At 35.3% G+C, this 23,724-nt stretch overlaps 2 protein-coding genes and 1 non-coding gene across 6 annotated transcripts in view; all 3 read right to left on the bottom strand.

Annotated features, from left to right (window-relative positions):
• LOC121248537 (two pore calcium channel protein 1A-like) overlaps window positions 1–6,091 on the bottom strand; it is a 40,603-nt gene extending 34,512 nt beyond the window's left edge. For 2 of the 4 annotated variants that reach the window (XR_005937471.1, XR_005937470.1), the window contains exons 1-6: window positions 5,515–6,090; window positions 3,689–3,832; window positions 3,437–3,544; window positions 2,997–3,092; window positions 2,050–2,180; window positions 1,067–1,127 (exon numbers count right to left, since the gene is read on the bottom strand). Coding sequence is in view for 1 of the 4 variants with exons in the window: in XM_041147020.1 (XP_041002954.1) it covers window positions 1,067–1,127; window positions 2,050–2,180; window positions 2,997–3,092; window positions 3,437–3,544; window positions 3,689–3,832; window positions 5,515–5,640 (666 nt within the window). In the remaining 3 variants the exon portion in view is untranslated. Of the gene's footprint in view, window positions 1–1,066; window positions 1,128–2,049; window positions 2,181–2,996; window positions 3,093–3,436; window positions 3,545–3,688; window positions 3,833–5,514 lie in introns of all 4 variants that reach the window. The other 2 variants (XR_005937472.1, XM_041147020.1) reach the window with 2 other exon arrangements.
• A 7,158-nt stretch (window positions 6,092–13,249) lies between these two features.
• On the bottom strand, window positions 13,250–19,052 carry LOC121248535 (callose synthase 12-like). Its single transcript, XM_041147019.1, is given in 5 exon segments — window positions 13,250–13,419; window positions 13,611–14,359; window positions 14,362–16,242; window positions 16,245–18,614; window positions 18,617–19,052. Coding segments are annotated over 4 exon segments (5,313 nt in total). The 5' UTR covers window positions 18,936–19,052; the 3' UTR covers window positions 13,250–13,419; window positions 13,611–13,616.
• LOC121251335 lies at window positions 15,896–15,975 on the bottom strand. Its single transcript, XR_005938003.1, has one exon. It is a non-coding gene; the product is annotated as a small nucleolar RNA J33 (small nucleolar RNA).
• Window positions 19,053–23,724: the final 4,672 nt, after the last annotated feature.

Genomic DNA, 23,724 nt, shown 5'->3' with positions numbered 1-23,724 from the left:
TACGGACTATGAAAATGAGAGAGTGAGAATACAAAATCTAAAGGATTGAATAAGTTGGGCCACAACAATGTGGGGTAAAATTAACCACGGAGACTAAATCAGCCAAAGGATCCAATCAAGTGGGTCTGGAAAAAAAAAATTACTACGGGTAATAGCAGCACATAGAAAACAATTGATACAATTTTAAAATAAACCGATAGTATAAAACCAAAGAGAAATAGGAAAAACTCCCTTAGTTCATTGAGAAGAAACGCTTGGTGCACCCGACGTTACAGTTCTTGTTCTTGACGTTTTCTTTTTTTTTTTTTTTTTTTTTTTTTTGCACCTTCTGTCTCTGGGTATTTTTGCACTGGGAGAAAAAGTCGAGCGAGAGGAGAGACCAAAAGAGGGAGAGATGTATGCCTGAGGGAGAAGAATTGGAGTTGAGATTTCGTGTTTCCGACACCGTCTGTCTTAGGTTTGGTGGTTTCGGCGAGGTCTGTTTTTGCCGCAGAGGCTTATCGGCGTGGACTTGAGATTTGCTGCCGTGTGGGATTGAAGGTGTCACAGCACCGGTGAAGGAACTAGAGCGGCGGCAGCAAGGGCAGAGGACGCACGGCTTGGAGGTAAGGCGGTCGGCTTGTTTTTCTTGGTTTGGATCGAAGGGAACTCTTCGGTGGAAATGGGTTGCATAAAAGATGAACAAAATGGGGACCGAAATTAATCTATTGTTTGAGAAAACAATAAAACCACCTCTTGATACCAAATATGATGTAGGATGGAAATTTACAAAACACTAGAAGAGGAAGAAGTAGCGGAAGAGAAAAAAGAAGCCAGAAAATTAATAGAAGAAGAAGAAGACAGAGAAAAAGAGGGAAGATGGAAGACGGAAGCAGCCTCAATTGATTAATCTCCAACACTAATCTTCAATGTTTCAAGCATTTAAATAGGAAAAATAACAAAACCCTAAATAAACCTTAAAAAGTCAATGGGTTAAAGTCCAAGCCCAAGGCCATTAAAACAAAGAAAACATAAGTAAAATGACCAAAATAACAATAATAGAAGATGTCATCATCAGTAAGCCTACCAAGACATTTAAGTACGTGACAAGCATTCCAGCCAGGATTATGATGGTTGCTCGTAATTCCCTAAGACAAAAATATGAAAACATGAAAACAAATGTAACATAAATTGCTTTAACAATGAAACATACAGTTTAAGACTATCGTGTATAGATATTTAAACATATTATGAAAGTTCTGATCCCAAAACTTTAGCATCATCCATGGTTTACAGGTACATTTAATCAATGTTGGGCCCTCAGCCCATCAAGACTTAATTTTCTCCAATAAAACATTACAGTCCTACTTCTTTTAATTTAGTCCTTGAGGGAATGGAAAGACTTTTTCCCCCCACTGTTAACACTGCATATCTCAAACTGATTCAGCCTTTATACTTTATAAAGAATTTAAAACAAGGAATAGTCAAGTATGGGATCTGATAATGATACAGGAAAAATTCAAACTTATTTCACCCCATAAAGACACGTCAAAGAACTGGATTGACCATAAATGAAACCTTAATCCAGGAGTACCGAGTGACCAACATTGAAGTGAAGATGCAGAACTAATATGCATCAACCAATTCCATCTCAAAGGTTTTTCAGTTCAATGGAGCCATTTCTTTTATTTGAATTACAATTTCAAAGTTGACAACCTCTCAGATTAAGAGATATTATCAATAATTTCTTGTGCACATTCAATCGAATCATTGGATGGTTGTGACGGCCATCAGGTATCACTTCAGTCAATCTTACTAGCACCTCGCATTTATAGTTATCCTAAGCCAAGTTGGACTTTATATAACACATCTTAGGCGTATAGATCCAACTTTTCCTATGAAAAGAGATTTTTTCTCACTATGATGATGTACTTCTCTCAAAACATAAGTTCATAAGATCATCTACAAATCAGTGTGCATGGCTATGGTTCCTCAATTTAGAAACATGCATGGATATTCTCATGAAAAAAAGAAAATATATATATGCATATGGTTTTCATCACTCATTACCTAAAGTTCAGCATGAAAAACACGACTCTGATATATGGTGCGATTCTAAAAGGAAGAAAATCATAGGCTTTGGGAGACAAGTACAGGGCATAAACCAATATATCAGCAACCAAAATTAACAAGCAAGCCACCTGTAAAATGAAAAAAGGAACTGTTAAATCAGACTTAAGGAACAAAACATCATGATTATACTTGTACGATGATATATCAAATATGTCAACTTGGTTATTCCACTCATTTGGGTACCAGTCAATTTTTGCTTCTCTGGCTTTCACAGAAAAGGGTGAACTGATGAATTGGATTATAAACTCAAAGATCAAATGATTTGTAAGATACACCGTTGCTCATTTTGGCTACTTATCATTATGTATACTGTTGATATTTTCATTCTTCATGTTGATGCGCTACTGGTTCTCTTAACAAATCCAAACATCAGTGGTAACGCACTTTAGGATTTCATTCTTCATGTTGATGTGGCTGCTGGTGCTCTTAACAAATCCAAACATCAGTGGTAACACACTTTTAGTAGGTTCTGTCTCAATTCATGAAGCGTATTTCATCACTGCTGCTCATTTTGTTTCCTTTCCAATTATTCATTTCTATCTCTGCACAGCTTAGAATCCTAGACCATTCCTGTAGAACTTCTTCTATGTTATAGAAAATTCAACCGATATGGAGTTCTAAATATTAAAGGCAAATCAAGGCTGTATTACATAATCAATGTTTTTACCTTGATTAAACCACCATCAAATAAGAAATAATTTTTTATATATAAGTAATGATTTTGTTGTAAGTAATGATTTTGATATATGGAAAGTCTATAAGAGAAATGCTAAAAAGTTACAACAACAATTCGTTAAGGTGTAAATGGTCAATCGAGGCATCATGTAGATTTAAAAAATGAAACAAAAGAATAACTACAAAAGAAAGAATCTGGTGAGAAGTACCTTTACTCGATTAAGGGGACTTTTCCCATAGAGATGGTACCCTTCAAATGATAATGGAAAGAAAGTATGTACCATAAGTATGATGAGAGTTATGGCCTGCATAAGTACATTTCAACCATGATGATAAATTTTAGTTTAAATCACACATTGTGGAGGGCGAGAAACTGCAATCAGGTCAAATTATAATTCAACCATCAAGATCGCCGGTTATGATAAAATAAAATAAGATAAAGGTAACATATTGAAAGAACAGGTGCTGAGCAGAAAAGGAAAGAATGCCTATAAATGCTATGTTCATTTTGGACACAAGGAAAGAATGCATATATTACACCATCCATGTAGAAACTAGATCCAATAACATGCAGAGAAATAAAATTGATAAAATAACAGCATACATCATAAATAGTTTACAAGTCAAAAAATGAATATCTCCCTCTTACCTCATATATAAGAGACACCGCACCAGTTAAGTAGGGCAACTGCCCAAGATAAAAGTACTCCCTATTGTTGCAAGAATACGTGAAATAGTTGGTACACCACAAAGGTTTCTGCACACAGTTAGCTAGTTAAGAATATACGAACAACTTAATGTGAATACAATATCTATTTCTTTTTGCCTAAAGGCCTTATAAACAAATGCAGCGAACGGAAATGCAAACTGTGACCAAAATGAAAGGGAAAATTGTACTAACCTCTAAGAAATTTAGGATTATTAATGCAAAATAATTAAGGCACCAAATGAAATCAAGCCGAGTAAATATGAAGTAGAATTTTGCAGCATTCTGGAAGTTTGATTGTTCAAGAATTTGTTCAGGTAAACCAATTCCATCTTCAGCCTGAAGCATTTTCAACAGATAAAAACTAATTATTTGCATGAATAAATATTGAGAATTATGAATAAAGATTGAGAATTAAAATTCCTAATGAAGTAATGAATAAGACTCTCAGACAATATAATATGTAAAAGTTCAGAGAGAGTATTTGAGAATAAAATTCTTAATGAACTAATGCTTCAGACTCTCTGACAATATTATATAGAAGTTCAGTGAGACTGACATGACATGACTGTGGATTCTATCCCATGGTTAAAACAATGGAAACATTAGGAGGATAAAAGAAAGACTGAGATATGCATTGAGAAGCATTTTTGGGTTAGTTACGCATCAAATTTATTAAAAAAGATTTAAAAATATATTATTGATTTCCTTGTGTACTTTGAAGCAGTCTTTAAACAAAATCTTGCAAATTTGCACTTCTGACTTAGAAGGCAATTTTGAAGAAGAAGAAAAAAAACTAGTATGCACTAAATGTCAAAAATATTACATATGCCGCACCCTCTTATCACCAATTGAAGAATGAAAATTCTATTGAGAATATAAGCCCAATACTAATCCACTAAAGAAGTTAACAACTAGGTAACCTGATTGATTATTGTAAAACAGTACCATTATGAAACTCACGTGTAACACTTAACGCTCAAAGCTAAATCCATCACAGTCCACATTCAAGACAACAAAAAGAACTTTAAAAACCCTCACATAAGAACATTCAACAAACTTCCTAAAATCAAACGCAAATCCATTATAAGATTTAACTTTGGAATCCTCAAGTTACATTAAGATTTTCATAACGTCCCACACAAACCAAAAATAAAAACACAAGTTTAGAAAAACATCACTAAAATATTTCATCAGACTGCATATAATGGATTGGAAAATTCGCTTCAATATTATCAAAAGATCTTTCATTACGCTGCATATAATGGAAACATATACCCATTAGAAATTCACTTCACTAACATAATTTGACATCCAAAACAAACAAAATAAGATTGCGTTTGGTTCTCAAACTCAGCTGAGTTCAATCTAATTGTAAGATGATTCTAACATTTAAATACTCAACTCTCAAATTATTAAATTCATCTCAACTCAAAATCTCCTTACGTGAAACCCACAATCTTTTTCAATTTAAAATATCTTTATACGTGAGACCCACAATTTTTTTCAATTTTTCATAAAAAGTATCAAACTCATCTTAACATTCAAACGTACTTTAAACTCAGTTTAGATAGCCTTACATAACTCTTTTCACTACTCAACTCACTACTATTCATAAAAAACTCAAAGCTAGCTCAACATCCAAACACACCCTAAATTTAAACAACCATAACGAAATCGTTCGTTGCAGTGCATATATCACCAAACATAAATCCATTATAAAATTAAAAAAATTATATTAATTTTTTAAAAAGAACAAAAAAAAAAAACTTGAATAGCAATATCAAGTGGCATTCAAATTGTTCATAATTTCGCAACCAAAAAAAAAAGGTCCAAACAAATAACACTCATTAGCTCTCAAGTAATATCAACCACAAATACACTATTGAATTCACCTAAAAATCACCAAGTCACAGCTAAATCGACCATAACTCGGGCAAAAATAAAATTTGAAGGGAACAACATTGAGAAGAATTTTGTTATATGATAGTATGGCAGATGAAACACGGAAAGGAACCAACCAGATCAACCAGTGCGGCAGCCTTTTCATAAGGCGAGCCGTAAGCAATAGCATGAGACCGATTAAATCGCTCTCTCCTGCGATTCACAGCTCCACTGTTTTCTCTACTGAGCATAGGCCTCTCCATGATCTGTGAGAGAGGAAGATAGTTGCAGAGAGAAAATAAACTGACAACAAATCACAGTTTCTTTCAATAAAAGTGTCATACGCGGAGAGAGAGAGAGAGAGTAACTGTGTATGAGAAGAAGGTGATCACTGATGATGATCCACAAACAGCGAAATGTTACGGAATGAACGCCTTTATATATTGAGGTAGCGTGTGTACTTGGAAGGTGTTTGTCGGCGGTTACGTGCTCCGAGTTGGATTAACATGAGCTATCCCTCATGCCTATTCCCATGCACTTTCACTCTCCTTTCAAAACCAAGGACTCATTTACTATTATTTTTTATATTACAAAAATAGATAGTTTTATCATGTGTTGTGTATGCAGTTTTACAAAATATGGGTTATCTTAATCTCATCCTAAATACTTGAATAATAATACATGCACAACACATATTAGGTAGTTTTATAAAATCGTATTATTTTTATAAAATATATTATAAAAATCAATTTCATTTTAAAATATAATTATATAATATATTATAAAAAATAACGCATGTTTATCACTTTTCTAAATAATTACCCCAACCTCACATAGTAAAAGAAAAAAGACGAGCCCCGAAACTTTAATGATAGGAATTTAAGTTTTTTTTGTATATAAAAAATATTTTATCTTATTTTATTTTATCTTATTTCATTATTATAATTTTTTTAAATTTTTATATAAAATATAATAAATAATTTAATTTTTTTAAATTTTAAAATAATAATATTATTAAAAAATAATATTTTATTTAATTTTTATCTCAATTTATTTCATCTCAACTCAATGTCTATTTCGCTATCCATCTAAAAGAAGATGAGAAAAAAAAAATACAAAGTAGACATTAAGTAAAAACTACTACTATACAAGAAGTAATCATGAAAGCTGAGTACGAGAATATACGCTCTGATATTTCTGAACAGATTGGATCGGATCCTACTATAAATATTCCATTTGGAGAGTGGTTCGTTCGTACCACTAAATGAAGGAATGACGTGTGAGATTTTGGATGGATCTCTTCGTTGTTTAGGAGTCGGCAGAGGCGTCGGCAGAGGCGTGGGACTTCAGTCTCAGCGGCCTCACCCGCTTAACATGAGCCACCAGCATCACCATTTTTTTTTTACCATTTTAACACGTTTTGTTGCTAAAAAACTAAAAGAAATTAAATTTAAAAAAAAAAAATCTCATATCATTGAATTATTCTGATAAAAAAAATGAATAAATTTGAAATGTTTTAATTGTTCACAAGTAAAATGATTAAAATTGAGAAGAGAGAATTTACTCTTTTCATCGTCAGCCATTTTTTTTTTTTTTTTTTTTTTGGCAACACATTGACTCTTATTGTTGGTATTTAATTAATACAGATGATAGGATTAAAATCCTGATATTTGAAATCCCTGTAAAATACAAGAAAGATCATAGCAATTAGCAAAGCAGCGATTACAAAGTCTCTGGAATGCTTTGAACAGTATTGAACCAATTAAAATTCGCCACCAAAAATTTGGAAATGGATAAAGATGAAACAAATAAATAGATAGATAAACATAAGAGTTAGATTCGAGATGGGCCCAGCTGTTTTGTTTTCAAATGACAGATCAAAAGTTAAGGCCCACAACAACCAACCATCCATCCTCCTTGAAAACAAGGAAAAAGTATATTCTTTCATTTCTTTACCGTTAAAGAAAATACAAAAGTCAGATCATCCCTACTCTTAGATTATGTTCCATCGAAGAGCTATAAAGATCGGCCTAACGCTTTAAAAAAAAATAAAGATGGCACTACAGACAAAATTAAGATCGTTTGTTTTTTATAATAGGAGGAGTTGCGATAAAAATTAAATAAAATATTATTATAATATATTTTTTAATATTATTTTTATTTTTAGATTTAAAAAATTGAATTGTTTATTTTATTTTATGTGAAAATTTAAAAAAATTATAATAATTAGATGAGATGAGATGAGATACATTAAGATCAACTATATAAACAAACAAGGCCTTATGTTCTCACACTTGAATGTTTGGTCATAATTTGATTTATAAATTTTAAATCTTACAAATCAAATCTTATTATTTAAGTAATGTAAATAATGTACTCTACACACTAATTTAAAAATAGAATAATTCAAACAAAAAGGAAAAATAATTTTATAGTCATCCTCTCAAAATCTTTTAATGTGGTATTAAATGATAAGCTCATAAGTGAAATATAATAAATAATCTCTAATTATTTAAATGGCAGCAAGTAGGGGTGTAAAACAATCGGTCCAAACTGACAAGACTAACTGATTCGGTCCAATCGGACAGGACCGAAAAAATGCATGGTCGGTTTTAGTCCAGTAAGTAGGAGAATTTCAGTCTTCGGTCTGGTCTCGGGGTGGAGATTTCTCAGACTGGATCGACTGAATTTTTTTTTATAAATATATTATTCTATATAATAATTGTATAATAAATTATGTAGTTTTCATCTAATCTATCCCTAAATATATTATTTTAAATAATAATTGTATAATAAATTATGTAATTTTCATCTAACCTATCCTCATTTACAATATAAAATTTTAAATATGTAATTACAAATTAATATTATATTAATTGTATATTATCAATTAACCTATCAATTCACAATTAACTAATGTGTGACATCTATGAGACTATGACCTAAGTTGCAACTTGCAAGTAAATATATAGCATGTATGGATGTATGGAATCATGGATAATTAAATTATTTATGCTTATTAGTTATTGCTTCATATACAAAATGTAAAAAATTGTAAATAGTTCATTATGCATTAACTTAGAACTATCATAAATTATAATACATTAATATACTCTAAGTTTGTAACAAAGTAACAAATAAAAATTAATATCATCAATATAATTATATAATTATAAATTGATAACCAAACTAAATCACTATGTCTATAACTATAGTCTATAATTATAAAGAAATCACTATAAGTCTATAAGACTATAACTATATATAGTATTAAATTATTAATATCACTATGAATAATGACTAATGACTATAAGTTTAAAACTAAAAATAATAGTCTAATATAGTATTAGTTATACTTATACTAATATAGTTATACTAAATTACTATAAGTTTATAACTAATACTAATATATAACTATACTAATACTATAATATTAATACTATTATATAGTCTAATATATTATATAGCTATACTAAATCACTATAAGTTTATAACTAATACTAATAGTCTAATATAGTATTAGTTATACTAATATAGTTATACTAAATGACTATAAGTTTATAACTAATACTAATCACTATAGTCTATTAAAAATTTAAATGTATTACAAATATATATAAATTATAATTATCAATTTTTCAAACCATCAAAAAATTAATTAATTATCATGTAAAAAAAAAACAGAATCACATTTGACATTACTTTAGGGAAACGGTGTCGTTTCCTCTCCACTGTTAGTCTATTTCCTCTCGAATAAACCCCAAAATCAAGAAGTATGCAATGCACAAACCACAAACGTCTCTGTCTCTCTCTCGTCTCTACCGCCTCACTAAGTCACTCCCTCAGTCCCTCGTCTCTGCCTCACTGAGTCACTGGTCTCGTGAGTCCGTGACCTCGTCTCTGTCTCTCTGCAATCTGCCTCACCTCTCATCTCTCTTCTCTCGTCTCTCTTAATCAGCCTCACAGACCCATGCACAAACCCATGCACAGACCCAATGCCTCACCACGCACAAACCCTTGGCAAGTTGGCCTCACCTCATAGTAATGAAATTATGTATTTTTTAAATTACTTTGAAATCTCAAATCTGGTAGATGGTTTTATTGAGATTTTTGAATTCGAAATTTAAGATTTTTGTGATTGTGTTCATGTTATTAGGATTTTGTGATTGGATTTATGTTATTAGGATTTTGTGAATTGTGAATTGTGATTGAGTTTGGGTTTGTGTTTGTGTTATTACTAATTAGGATTTTATGAGGTTTATAACTTTAAGAAAATGTTGGTTAAAGTGTAATGTGGGAATATTGTAGTGGGAGTATATAACGTTTCCTATAAACCTCTAGCATTATATAACGTTTTTATTTTTGTTTTTGTGATAAGTAAATGTACATATATAGAAGCAATTAATAGTTGTTATTCTGTAAAAATACCAAAAGGTGATCCAAGTAAACATAGGGCTGTATGTAATTACTGTGGTGCTTCGTATGCATATGATACGAAGACCAACAGTATAAAGTCCATGAAGTATCATATTAAAAAACAATGTAAGAAATGTCCATTGAATAAGACCGATAAGTCCTAAACTACTCTCGGTTGGAAGGCGGGTGTAAGAAGTGATAGTGAAGGATTTATGCCCATAGCATTAGTGTTGAGGCTTGCAAACAAGCCTTAGCAGAAATAATTATTCTTGATGAGTTGCCCTTTAGGTTCATTGAAGGGGAGGGTTTCAAGAAGTTTATGCTCATTGTTTGCCCTAAGTGGGTAGGGATTCCATCCCGTGTTACGGTTGCGAATGATTGTTTTAGTGTGTATATAATGGAAAAAAATAAATTGAGAAGTGATCTTCAAGAGCAACAAGTTTTTTTCACCGCAGATACATGGACATCCGTGCAAAACCTCAATTATATGTGTCTCAGTGCACACTTTATTGATGATAATTGGAAACTATACAAAAGAATTCTTTCTTTTTGTTTGATTGAGAATCAAAAGGGTGATGATACACTTGGTACAGCTATAGAAATGTGCTTGCATGATTAGGGGAGATCGAAAGTACTTGCAATCACACTTGATAATGCAAGTTCTAATAACGGAGCTGTTTCTTATTTGAAGAAAAAAACCAAGTATAGGAAGGACATTATTTTGAAATATGAATTATTGCATGTTTGGTGTTGTGCCCACATCCTAAACTTAATAATCCGTGATGAGTTGAGGGAATTTGATAAGTCTATTGTGAATGTGAGATGTGTTGTGAAATATATTAAGTCTTCACCTCAAAGGTGGACTACAATTAAGAAGTGTATTGGGTTGGAAGAAATTGCAAGCAAAAGTGGCATTTGTTTAAATGTACCGACTAGGTGGAACTCCACCTATCTTATGTTGGAGGGGACTTTAAAATTTCGAAAAACTTTTGAACGGTTGGAAGAAGAAGATTTGGGTTTCCTTAGTAGTATTGGAGACGATGATGACCAAATTGGTGATGTGGTGAATAGGAGAACATCAAAGAAGTTAGGGCCTCCCAATAATAACGATTGAGAGAAGGTAAAGTTTGTAAGGTTTCTTCAACTATTTTTTGTTACAACTTTATCTTTTTCGGGGAATCAATATGTAACTTGCAACTCCTTTTTTCTAGAGTTAGTTAAAATATCCGATGCAATTAAAGTGGAGTGTGAAGTAGGAAGCCCCGTGGTGGGATTAATGGCCACAAATATGAAGAAAAAATTTGATAAATATTGGGGCGACTTAGATAATATGAATATGTTGTTGTTTGTTGAGATTATTCTTGATCCTTGGTATAAGATGCAATTTTTTGACTTTGTATTGGAATGCATGTATGCCAATGATCCTACAAAAGCGGTTGATTTGAGTTGGAAGGTGAAAAATACTTTAACCCGAATGTATGAGGTGTACGCTGATAATGAGGGAAGGCAACAATTCTGATCTAAAACAACAATGCACAAGTCCCCACGTGAGAAGTAAATTCTATAGATGGTAGTAGTAGTGGTAGAGTTGATAGGACGGCAAAAAGAATGGTCATATTTAAGCAACAGTTACAGTCGAAAAACACTTTGGGAAATAAGAATAAGGTTGATAGATACCTAACTAAAAGTTATGAGGAGGCATTCCCAAGTTTTCACATTCTTATTTGATGGAGGATTAATTCAGTTAGATATCGTGTACTTTCAAAAGTTGCACGAGATGTATTCGCAATATCGATATCTACAGTGGCCTTTAAATCTACATTTAGCACGACGGGTCGTGTCCTTGATCCTTTTCAAAATAATTTATTTTCAATGATGGTTGAGGCTTTCATTTGTACATAGAATTGGCTTCGTTCTTCTTCTACTCCAATCAACCTTAGGACTTTAATAGATGAAGTGGAAGATTTTGAGAGGCAGTTGGATATATTTCTTACTTACTTCATTTTATAACTTTTATGATATATAATACTATATGTTATGTAAATTTATATAATTTGGTTTGTTTCTTTATTGTATATAACTTGTTTGGGACAGTGACAATTCTATGGAGGCTTCAAATACAATGTCTACAATCAATGCAAGTTAATGAGGTGAATCTATTTTAGCTTGTTAGTTTTCAATTTTCACTTTTGCTATTCGCTAATAATTTCTTTGTTTACACTTTACAGCGTACTGTAAAAATTGAAAAATATGTCAAGCTAAAAGATGTAGGAGGCTAGGACTTAGGAGCTGTCAGGAAAATAATTGTATAATTTGTATTGATGTAAATTGTAATTTCTATTTAGAGCTTTTAAGTTTTCAATTTTTTGGAACTTGTATAATTTTTAGTTTTCATTAATCTATGCTTGATCATGATTTTTTTTTCCCCTTCTTTCTTTTAGAATCCAAATTTGCTTGGAATAACTTATTGGAGTTCTATTAGTATTTTACTTTTGATGCTTCGATATTTAGCACGTTTGGAGTCTTGTGGATTATGCCCTAATAGGTGGTGAAGTTGTTGGCAGAATCCTTTTAGGAGTCATAGACTTCTAGAAGTTTGAAGAATATAGCCCATTTCTGACTTGGCCTTGGGCTTCTAGAGTATAAACTTCTATGTATAAGCTCATATTATTTTAGTTTTTTTATTATCTAGTATAATTTTTAGTTTTAACCTTATTTAAATTGTTTGGATGGATTAGTAATAAAAAAATCAAGTAGCTATTCCTGTTTTGAAGTTTCTGATGGATATAAAAAAAATTTATTTTTTGTAGTAAAACCTTTTATTCAAATTTATTGTATATTGATTATTGACAATTTTTTTTTATGATTATTTTTATTTTCCTTTCAAGTTCTTTTTTTGTATTTTTTGGCTTTAAATTGGATAAAATGTTAGTAAGCTTCCACTATTGGGCCGAAAAAACATAGGAATAAGATTGGGTTTTTGGCCCATCAGGTATAGGGTTGGACCAAATAGGACCGACCAGACCGGTCTGGTCCAATCCACAAAACCTCATCGAGACCGACCGGACCGGACCGAATTCACCCCTAACGGCAAGCATAGTAGCTAAATTCGACCAAAAGAATAACAAAAATAATCCAATAATAAATGGTAGGGAATCAATTAGTACACGACAAGTGTACAACCCACATAATGAAACATTATTTTTATATATATAAAAAAAAAATTAAAAAAAAAATTGTTGACTATTGCTTTGACTGGTGTATTTGAATTAAAAAATAATCATAATATTATATGCTCCTCACATACTCGGTATAGACACTATGCCAAGAGCCTGTACCTTTTGAAATATATGCCAAGAGCTCTCCAATCAAATATTTGTTCAAAGATGATAAAAAGAAAATTATTAATTACATCGTATAAGGAAAGAGGAAGCCTTACCGTGAAGAATCAAATGATATCTGTCCGAAATTGTGATGTCAATTGAAGTGGAATGGTATATGATAATGCAAGCTAAGATACAAGCCTACACCTGACATATGCACAAAAGAATCTCCACAAAGCAAAAAAGAAAGAAAATCAACCCTCTCTCAACTTCTATTGTTCTTCTACACCTCATAAATCAAACCTGCAAAGCATGATGCAAGCTTCTCAGAAACAGGTTAATACTTCATACCGCTTAGATACAAAAAATAAATGAAGAAATTAACATGGAAACCGTATGGCCGAAATTCCATTGTTAGCTAAAGACTTGCGGATAAGCAAAAAATAAGAAAAAAAAAATATTGGGAAATTATAAAAGTTTTCGATGGAAATTACCTCCAATCACAAGTCAACCTTAGATTTTTTCCCAGTAACAATCTGGAAAATGCGGAGACCCCTACTAAATGCTTCATTGAAAAGAATCCTCGTCTGCATTGATTGAAAACCAGGTAACCATGAGAGTAGAGCCACAGGAGCCATGACAATGACTCCAAACATTATATCATAAAGTCGAGCCAAAGAAACAACTGTCTCCCAAAGTATAGTGTGCTGCAGAAGGGGCCGGAATACTTGGGCAATCAAAATCATGCCCCACCCAGTTGGTATAAATGCCAACAAACTAGTGAAAATATCAATGAATGTGAAATCCGTGAATTGCAGCAGGGCAATCACCACAAGTATAGCAAGTGTAATCACGAGGAACTGGACAAGACGATAGTAGATGTGTTCTTTTGCCGCATATTTATCCTGAGCATATGCTATTACCACATAAATACCAAAAGCCACGAACACATAGATCCAAGACAACAAGTAAACAGCAATACTGGTACTCCCTGCAGCGATATTTAGCTGGTACACTATCCCATATTGGAAAAAGAAGAATCGGAGGTCTAAGATAATTTCCATTATCTTTCCCCACAGGCCCGTCGTCCTAAGATGATCCTGCTCCTCATACCACCATCTTTCCCAGCTCTGTTCAGATTTTGCAAACACGCTGCCACGGTACCAAATCCAGTTCATAAAGTCATCAAAATCGTAAACAGTCTTCAACCAATCAAATCCAGAAGGATTAAACACAAAGGGGTCATAATCCACGACACAACCAAGAACCAACTAGTGATGGTCATGGCTATGTAAACAAATGTGTTGCCAGCTATAGGACTGTGCGACGCGTAAACTATCAGTATCAGTCCAAGTTCAATGGCCTTCACAAAATGGCTTCGAGCAAAGAGTCTATAATTCTCCGCAAAATTCTTATGCTCCACGACAAAACCACGTCCAGTGGCCCGATATTTTGCACCACCATGAAGGATAGTCCGGCCAAAGTAGTGGGCACGAGTTCCCATAGAGAATGTGTAGAAAACAGATGACAGCTGGAGCTGCATTGTCAGGAAATCCCAAATTGCTTGCAAGAACCCAAGCTCAAGAGAGTTCTCCACTATCATAGGAAGGGCAGTGAACAGACCAAGTTGGATGATGAACTGCTGATTCAAGATTGTACCAAGTGCTGCATTGCTATTTGTGTCATCTGCCAAAGCAGAATCCTCAAAACCACTGAGAGCCAGATAGAGTCGTCCCCAAAGAAATGCATATACAGTCAGAATCACCATCATTGTGTTGAAAAAGAATCCCACGGTAGTGTAAAAGAATGACAGCATCCTGAAGAAGTCCAACCTATGACCCAGCCTGTAGACATCTCTGCTAAGAATTTGCTCACCATTTCCACTTGCGACCTTGGCCTCGAACATGGAAACTTGATTCAACCCAACATCCCTTCCCTTGCCAACTTGGATGTATTCATGGTGGGTTACACTGCCTCCACGCAATGTGCAATTAAAGCCAGCAAAAATGTCCTCACTGATGTTAATCACTCTGGAAGCTTTACTGATGCCACCACGAGTCAAGAACCAAAACCTATCAAAAACATCTGGATGGCCATAATGCATTCTAATCTTCAAGGGGTCTGCCAGAACACGCTGTCCCAAGGTGACAAAACTCGTTTCCTGAGCTGACATAAACCAAGCAAGTGATGAAACGGAACCGGTAAAGATGTGCTCCCTAACTCCCAAGATTGTAGGCTTCCGGATGCCATAATAACTCCTGAATTCTTCCAATAAATTACGCATTTTGAGTGCCTCTTCAAAATAGTTGTCTTGGTTCATATCAATAGTCTGAACAGCATCACCACGGGTGAAGATGATGGCATGATTTTGATTCTCCGGTTTTCCCTCTCCAAGCTTTAAGGGACCAGGCAGCTTTATCCGGTAGATTTCCACTTCCTCCTGCTTTTGGTGGTCGTACTTCACAAGGACAGAGTAGTACTCTTTCCCATCCCTCCCTGTGGAAACCTCATCAACATAGGCAACTCGAAGGGCCTCATTGTTTTTCATCAGATACAATATTTCATCAGCATGGGGATCTTTTTTTGCCTTTTGAGTCCCATATATCTGGCAGGCAATCACGTATGTGAACTTCATCAAAGCAGTCCCATCCTCGTGTCCTTTGAACAACAAATTCACTGGACTGCCCGTCCTACTCAAACTCCTGGAAGAAAGCGACCCTTCTGAATTGTAACCATCCAAGTTGTCTCGCCTCATTGAACCAAGTTCTCGTGATCCTTCCCGGATATCCATCTCTGATGCAGAATCCAGAAATGCCAGCATCTTAAGAGCCCGATAGTAATACATCATTCCCCTTACAGTGCGGGCAAGTGTCTGGCCTCTGTATGATGCCCAAAGCCTGAGATCTCTCAGCTTAGTTGTCCATATTTCTTCATTTTTCACCATTCCTTCTCGGCGCATCCTCTCAATAAAATGTTTCCAATCATCGGCATAAATTGTCTGTAAATAGTACAGGATAGAAATCCCATCTTCATTCTCCGTTCTAAGTTGTTCTCTGCTATAGAGTACTTCTTCACTGTAGTAAGGGGTCAATACACTGAAGGCCATCATTTTCTCAACTTGGGGGCATGGGGCATGTTCATGAAGAGGGAGTTGCTGAAGAAAGCAATTCGGCGTCTTGCCTCAAGATTTACTGGGATATTGTGCATCGAGTCCCGAGAGGTAAGAATTGTGTGCAACCGCCGGACCTGCCGATAGAAGGTCTCATTACTGGGGTCTGGCAAGTTGACAGCATTCTCAAAAAGCAGCCCCTGAGCAGAGGCTGGATTGCGAGAAGCCAAACCATCCTCCCTCAGCTGTTCCATGCTCCTCTTCTCCTTGAAAAGATCCCGTTTAGCAATCTCATAAATGGCCTGAAGTGAATTCACCACCTGGCTAGGATCTTTCACAGGCTTGTTCAATACCTGAACAAGTTTTATTAACTGGGCATGGAGCTGCGGCAGTACATTCATATTAAATGTCTTAGTAAACCTCTCAATCTCAATAGAGTGATCGATCTCTTGAAAAATGATGGTCATGATGGAATGCTCTTCGGTGTTGCTGTTGGTAATCTCAAGCAACAAGTGCTTGATACAGTCGTAAGCTTCAATCACAGCACAGCGCCTGTACTCATTCTTGCATATCTTGTACCAGAGCCACTTGTCTGGAGCATCTACCAACTCTTTCGCTTGACCAAGTGCAAGCAGTAGTTCATTACAGAGAAGGAAACAAGGCCAGCGGATGACCCTGACATTCCAAGAATTCTGGGGCAGCTCCAACAGCTCGTGTTCATTGTCAGAGATGATATCTTCTTCCCTGAAAATTGAAATAATTTCATTCCATATCAAAGCAAACTTATTTGCCTCAACTTGGTTAGATTCAAGCTTCTTATATGGTCGACCAAGCCCATATCTCAGCTTCAACCTGTGGATGGCATCATTAAACTTATTCCTCATCCCCCTTGCATTTAACAGCTGCTCCTCTGGCATGAGATTGAACTGAATGGCACTCGCAAAGAACTGGAACCTCAGCCTCAATTGTTCAATATTTCGAATCTCACCCAAGTGCTGAAACAACCCAACCGCTGCCCCAACAAAAGATGAGTAGATGGAGTACCAAATCTGGATATCCATGAGGTAAATCAAAACAACAGGAAGCCACAATAGCCCAACTGCTAATCTGTCGCTCCTTTTGAAAAGCTGATACCATTGATAATGCACAACTTTTAGATCCAACAACTCTTTTGTTGGGGCAATCATAGGTTTGATCTGCAAAAAGTAACTGAAACAAAATTTCGTAGCAAGAACTACAACCCAGAACAAACTGTACTTAATATTGTCCACGAGACCCTCCCTCAACCCACGTCCCACAAAAGCCCTGCTCTGAAACCACCATGACAACATATAAAAGATCCTCCAATTCGTCTCCTCAAGAAAATTCCTAACCCACGGAAGAATAAACAGTGCCACTGCCAGAAGCTCCGGCAAAACAAAAACCAATGCTACCTCAAGAAAAGTCACCACCCTTCTATTCGCCTCGGGAGACCACCTCCTATCAGCACTCCTCTGCGACCATATCCTCCCATAAAATACCCCGAACACCACAATCCAAGCGGCAGCAACCACGCTCTTCATCATCATCCTCACCCCAAGCCCCATTGTCTCCCTGGAGACCAAACTATACTGCATGCTGGCGTCCAACAAGGACTTCAAGAACCTCAAGCCACTCCACGTGAAGAACACAGTCAAAAGACGCACCTGCACCTCCCTACTCGTCCATGCATGCCATGGATAATCCCTCCCCTCCCATGCAACAATAATGGCCGCCTGCAAAAACAACACCAGCATCACCCATAACCTATCGAAACTCCTAAACAAGTTCCAAAACGACCTCTGCTCCACGAAGCCAGTCTTCCCCACATGTTTTCCCCGTCTACCAGTCGTCACGAAAAAATTACTGTCCAACTTAATCGGCCAGCGGAGTTTCAGAAAACACCGTTTACTCCAAAAATACTCATTTATATCATCGTAATTGCGCCACACACTGTGCGGCGCAGACCCGTTCTTACTACTTTCAACTTCTGCGCTGATCGTCTCGTAAATCGGTTTCACAACGCAGTTCAAGAACGCGTTCTCGCCCGAAATCGAGGGCAAAAATGGCTGGCCGGTGTTCTCGTCTATGTAATCCTCTAGAATTTTGTTCAATTCCATGGCCATGTTATGGAAAATAAAGCAAATGCATTCGGGGACGAAGCGGACGTTGGCGGACTCACCCCAGATGAGGAGGTAAAGCGAGACGTAGAGTAGCTCGCGGCGGTGTTCGGAGTCGGCCTGGCCGCGATCAGATATCCAGATATTGGATTTCTTACCGAGGTAGGAGCACCAGGCGGTGTAGTTACGTAAGAGTTTCTTGCGGAACCGGCGCAAAACGGTCGCGTCGAGGGCGTCAATGTTGTCTGGGGAGGGGAGAGGCGCATCTGGGCGTTGGCGAGATGGAGGACGAGATGCTCGCGCTGGTTCCGGACGTTGTCGCTCTGGAAACCGAAGAAGAGGGCGAGCCAGTCCAGGAGGTCCAAGTGCGGGGCCCATTGAGAGTAGGGGGGCTTGCGTAGATCTCCAACGGCTCGGAGAGCGGTGGTGACGGCGCGAACCTCCGGGAAACGGAGGGAAGGGTGGTCGGCGAGGAGGTTGTGGATGGGGATGATGTTGTAGATCTCAGATTCGGAGGGTGGTCGTGGAGCATGCCGGCTTTGGGCCGAAGACGGCCGCTGCGGGAGACTCATCGCATGTGGAGAGATCGGAAGTGGAGGTTTCTTGAGATAGTGCGGAGAACGAGCACAGCGGAACGACAGGCAGAAAGTGAAGATCAATGGACGTGTTTGCAGCTTTTTTTTTTTTTTTTTCCTTAGCTTTCTAATTGATTAGAAAATTAAATAATTTTTGCTCTAATATTTGTTTCCGCTGTTATTTTTTAGAAATAAAATCATAATAAATCAGTTTTGTTAGTATGAAGAATATATGTTAATTTCATACCAATCTTATTAAAAAAAAAAAAACAACTTTCATCTAAAAGGTCTATTTAGAATATTTTCTCCTTTATTAAAGTGGAATATATTACAATATTAAATCAAGAAAGAATTATGCAAACCAACCATGAAAAATAAATTAGCACAGTAAAAGGCAGAGAATCTAATTATTTAAAACACACACAAAAAGTGGTATTATAATATATAATAATGGAAATTTCCAATATTTTTTCAAATGGATTCTAAATCTTTCTTATTGTATAAGCATTTAAAATGTGGCACTAAATATAATTATTATAAGAAAAATGTCAGATATATTTAATAAAAATTTATAAAAAATTTATTTTTTTATATGTCAATTATTGATATACTAAAAATTATAAAATTTTAAATTTAAATTTAAAAAAAAACTAGTAAAATAAATCTTATAAATAAAATTATAAATATAAATATAAATATATGTAGCATTATTCTTATTATAATATAAGAAATTCTATTTATAAATCGGTATAAATAATATATTTAAATTTAAATATTATTAATCAAATTTAAATATTTAAATATTTGCATATATGGGTGTATTTTTATTTTTTATGTTTTTTATTTTCTTAAAAATTTAGAAATGCATTACATTATTTTTTTTATATTTTTTTCTTAAACATTAAGAAATGTTTTTCTTAATAATTAAGAAAAAAAAACAATTTAATAAAAATCGATTATCGGTCTCCGTGCCCTATTTAGTATGAAATCTGGGAAAAGAGAAGGTTGTGTCTTAATAAAGAAGTAAGGGTGCGTTTGGTAATCAAATTCACCTCAATTTATTTCAATTCATTATTATAATTTTTTTAAATTTTAATATAAAATATAATAAATAATTTAACTTTTTTAAATTTTAAAATAATAATAATATTAAAAAATAATATTCTAACAATATTTTATCATCACAACTCAACTCACTTCAACATCTACACACTCTAAATCTTTTCGTACGAGCTTTCGTCTCCATCTTTTAAGGATTTCCCATTTGGGCTAAAAAGGATCAAAAAATGCTGCCTCAAGGGATTAATAATAGTATTGATATTGTTTTTATCAAAATTATCTCTAAAATTTATTGAAAAGTACATAATTTTTATAAATTTAAAATGTTTCTAACCATAACTTCATATTAAATTAACTATTAAATTCATCAAAATAATAATATAATATTATTTTTTTAATAAAAATATTTTTATTTTTTCATATTTTACAATTATATTAATCATATATTAATTAATAATTTAATTTAATTCTTACATTATTATTACAAAACGGTTGGAGATTAAACGTGAATAAAAAAAATTTTTAAAGATTAAAAGTGAATAAAAAATAGATTTGATAAGTAAATAATAATCTTTTAAATTTAAAGAAATCTATCCATTTATTATAATTTAAAATTTCACACTTATATTTTTGAGTAATTTAATCAGTTCTATTTTAATAAAATTTATTAAATTTTGTATTTAGCTAAATTTGTGATGAAACTAATACTAATCCCAATGCTCTAAAGAGCTAAGACGTGTAGATCCAATTTGCGGCTTTTGAAGTCAAACTGAACATACGCGCAAATCTAAAATATTTTAAAAAAATGGGAAAAGCAAAGATTGAATTTGAAACGAAATGACCGGTTTTGGAGGGAGGGAGGATGGGTGGGTCGAGCGATGGGGTTCATGATTTGTCTTTAATGCAACAGTCAGCATCATTCTGCACGCAACGTCTGTCCTACGAGCTGGTCCCACCCGATTGATTTTAAACAGAATTTGGCCACCGAATACTCGCCACAAAATTCATCATACAAAAAACATTCTTAAGATAAATATAAAATTTTCATTTCATCTCATCTTATTATTATATATTTTTTTAAATTATAATAAATAATTCAACTTTTTTAAATTTTTAAATAATAATAATATTAAAACATAATATTTTAAACTTCTAAATAAAATATAAAATTTTTATCTCAACTCTCAAACCTATCTTAAATATTAAGTTTTAGCTTCTCTTATTCATATTTTATTAAAAGGGGATTTATGTTAGATGTTTTCATAAAATTGATATTTAGAATTTAAATATTTTTGTCAATCCTTCATTAAAATATTAATATCACAATAACCAATTAAAGACATTCGGTTTGTATTCACAATCCATCTCAACTCATCTCAATTCATCTCAACTCATCTCACTACTATTCACAACCCATTTTAACTCATTTGAACTCATCTCAACTAATCTTCAAATTCAAACAACACCTAAGAGCACTGGGAGTAGCCTTAACAAAATTATATTTTGACCAAAATTTAACTAGGTTGCATAAAAACACATTATAATAAACTCAATAAATCTATAATATTTTCAATTTTGATCATTTTCACTGATCAAATCTGACAAGCCCAAATTACTTGCCAAATATAATTTTGGAATAAAAAATTCCAAGTTACTGGCCTCGAGTTCTTTCTCTGGCAACAATCATCACTTCCTCCTATTTACACACTCACCCCCTCCTTGAACAGTCGCAAAAAACCCTTGCAAGAGCTAATAAGTAAACTTGGTGTTGATGTTGTGTTTCACACACCCTTGGGCCAAGCTCTAATAACTCAGATTTTCACAACGGGCCCTACAAAAAGAATAACATATGCGGCTTTGAGAGGGCAGCCTTGGGACCGGGCAGCCTCTGATGCCAAAGTCAGTAAGTATTCTTGGAGTGTAGTAAATAAGTAAGAAAGTTTAGGAATCCGAGAGAGTTTCCTCGTACCTGGGATCAGCTATTTATACTATCAGCCTGGAGAGCAGTTCACGCCTGTCACTATGAGGACCGGAGTCTTCATACTGTTCATTTTGTCAGAACCTTTAAATGCAGCGTGACTCCATGTCGGCTTCATGATGGTGGAGTGCAACTTGTCTTTACGATGTCATTAATGTGAGGTGGCTCCCTGCACCTCAGTCCGATTTCTATGAGTCGTTGATGCTCTAATGCTAGCGAATCGAGGGTTCTTCGCGTTTCCTGTATATCCTGTGCATATTCTGTTTTCGAGGAAGGTCGTTGATTGTGTCAGGTCGGGCTGTCTTATCGACCAGATGGCGCCCCTCCTTGGTTGACAGCTAGCTTTGTGCTTAAGTAAGATCCTCATTTGTTATGGGCTTCTAGGCCAAGGTCCAGTGGGCCTTTCTTAAGGGAAAAATTCTCCTTACAGTTACCCCGTCAATTCTTCCCTAATTTGTCTGGGAGGAATTCGTTTTATCTCCTATGTCTTAGGTTTGGCTAAGTTCTCGATTCTCCTAGCCACATGGTGAGTGACCGTCTGTATTCCATTCGTACGGGAGCGTAACTTTAGCCACGTTTACACATTTAATGGTGCCCTTCAGCTTCTTCGCCAGGTCCGTGTAATATGCACTCATTAATTTGCACGTCATTCCAAGGGATACGCTTACGGTGGTTGCGCTAACCAAGGGATTCTGGTACTTGAGTGGGACACGTGTGAGATATGTGGAGTTATGATGCCTCGATCCGAATGATTTCCCTCCTATCTTTATAGATATAAGGGCTCCCCTTCAATTGAGTGGCATGTCGCAATTTTGCTTGTTCTACTATTCTACAGTTTTGTTCCCCTGTCTTTCCTCGTAAGTGTTTTTGTGAGTCTCTCCTTGTCATTATGGCCTCAAAGAAATCATCGCGCTCTGGTTCCTGCGTGGCTACCTCTGGCATCAACCTGGCCGCTGCCGCTCAAGATGACCCCCCTACAAATGATTTCGCAAGATTTTTCTAGCGGTTGACAGTTACTTCCGAGGAATTGGAGGAACTGAAAGCGACCTATGGGATTCCTCCAAAGTTGGAGTTGGAAGTACCTCCTCCCACTGGCGAAGCGGTGGATGAGAAAGGCTACAGTACCATAGTTGCAGCGTATCCTACAATGTTCTCTTGTGAACTAAGGTTGCTAGTTCCTCGACTTGTGCATGAAGTGTTAGGTTTCTTTAAGTTGGCGCCCGCACAACTCCTCCCCATTACATGGAGGATTTTGGTCTCGTGTTGTGTCATCTGGTGCCACGCCTTAGAAGAGGTCGGGTCTGACTATCCCAACTTGACCGCCTATGAATTCTTCATTACCCACAACTTAGTATGGAAGGGTCGGCGCATCTACAGCTTTCAACCTGTCTTGAAACTGCTCGGATAGAGAGGCGGCATAGGGTGGTGAAGGGATATAACCGCAAGTTCTTCTTCGTACCAGTCCACGGTTGGGAGTATGCACCTGGGCAGGCCATTAGGCGGCTATTCTTTGTCCTGCCCTAGTTCGATGTTTCGATCCGCCGCCCCAAACCAAATTCCCACAAGGAAGTGAGACTTGCGATTGTCAGGTCTTGGGTGGCAACGCACTATAACGACGTGTATTTGGAGGCTTTGCTGTCAGATGATAATCTCCGTCGATATCTGGTTTCCCCTACTGGTTAGCGCTCTGATGTGGGGATTCCTATGGAGTAGTCTCCTGCGCCCGTTTCCTACCATCCTACTAGTCCG

Source organism: Juglans microcarpa x Juglans regia, chromosome 2D (genome assembly GCF_004785595.1).
Source record: "Juglans microcarpa x Juglans regia isolate MS1-56 chromosome 2D, Jm3101_v1.0, whole genome shotgun sequence".
Taxonomy (NCBI): domain Eukaryota; kingdom Viridiplantae; phylum Streptophyta; class Magnoliopsida; order Fagales; family Juglandaceae; genus Juglans; species Juglans microcarpa x Juglans regia.
The sequence above is the reverse complement of the archived record's forward strand: the minus strand, read 5'-3'. Positions and strand labels throughout refer to the sequence as shown.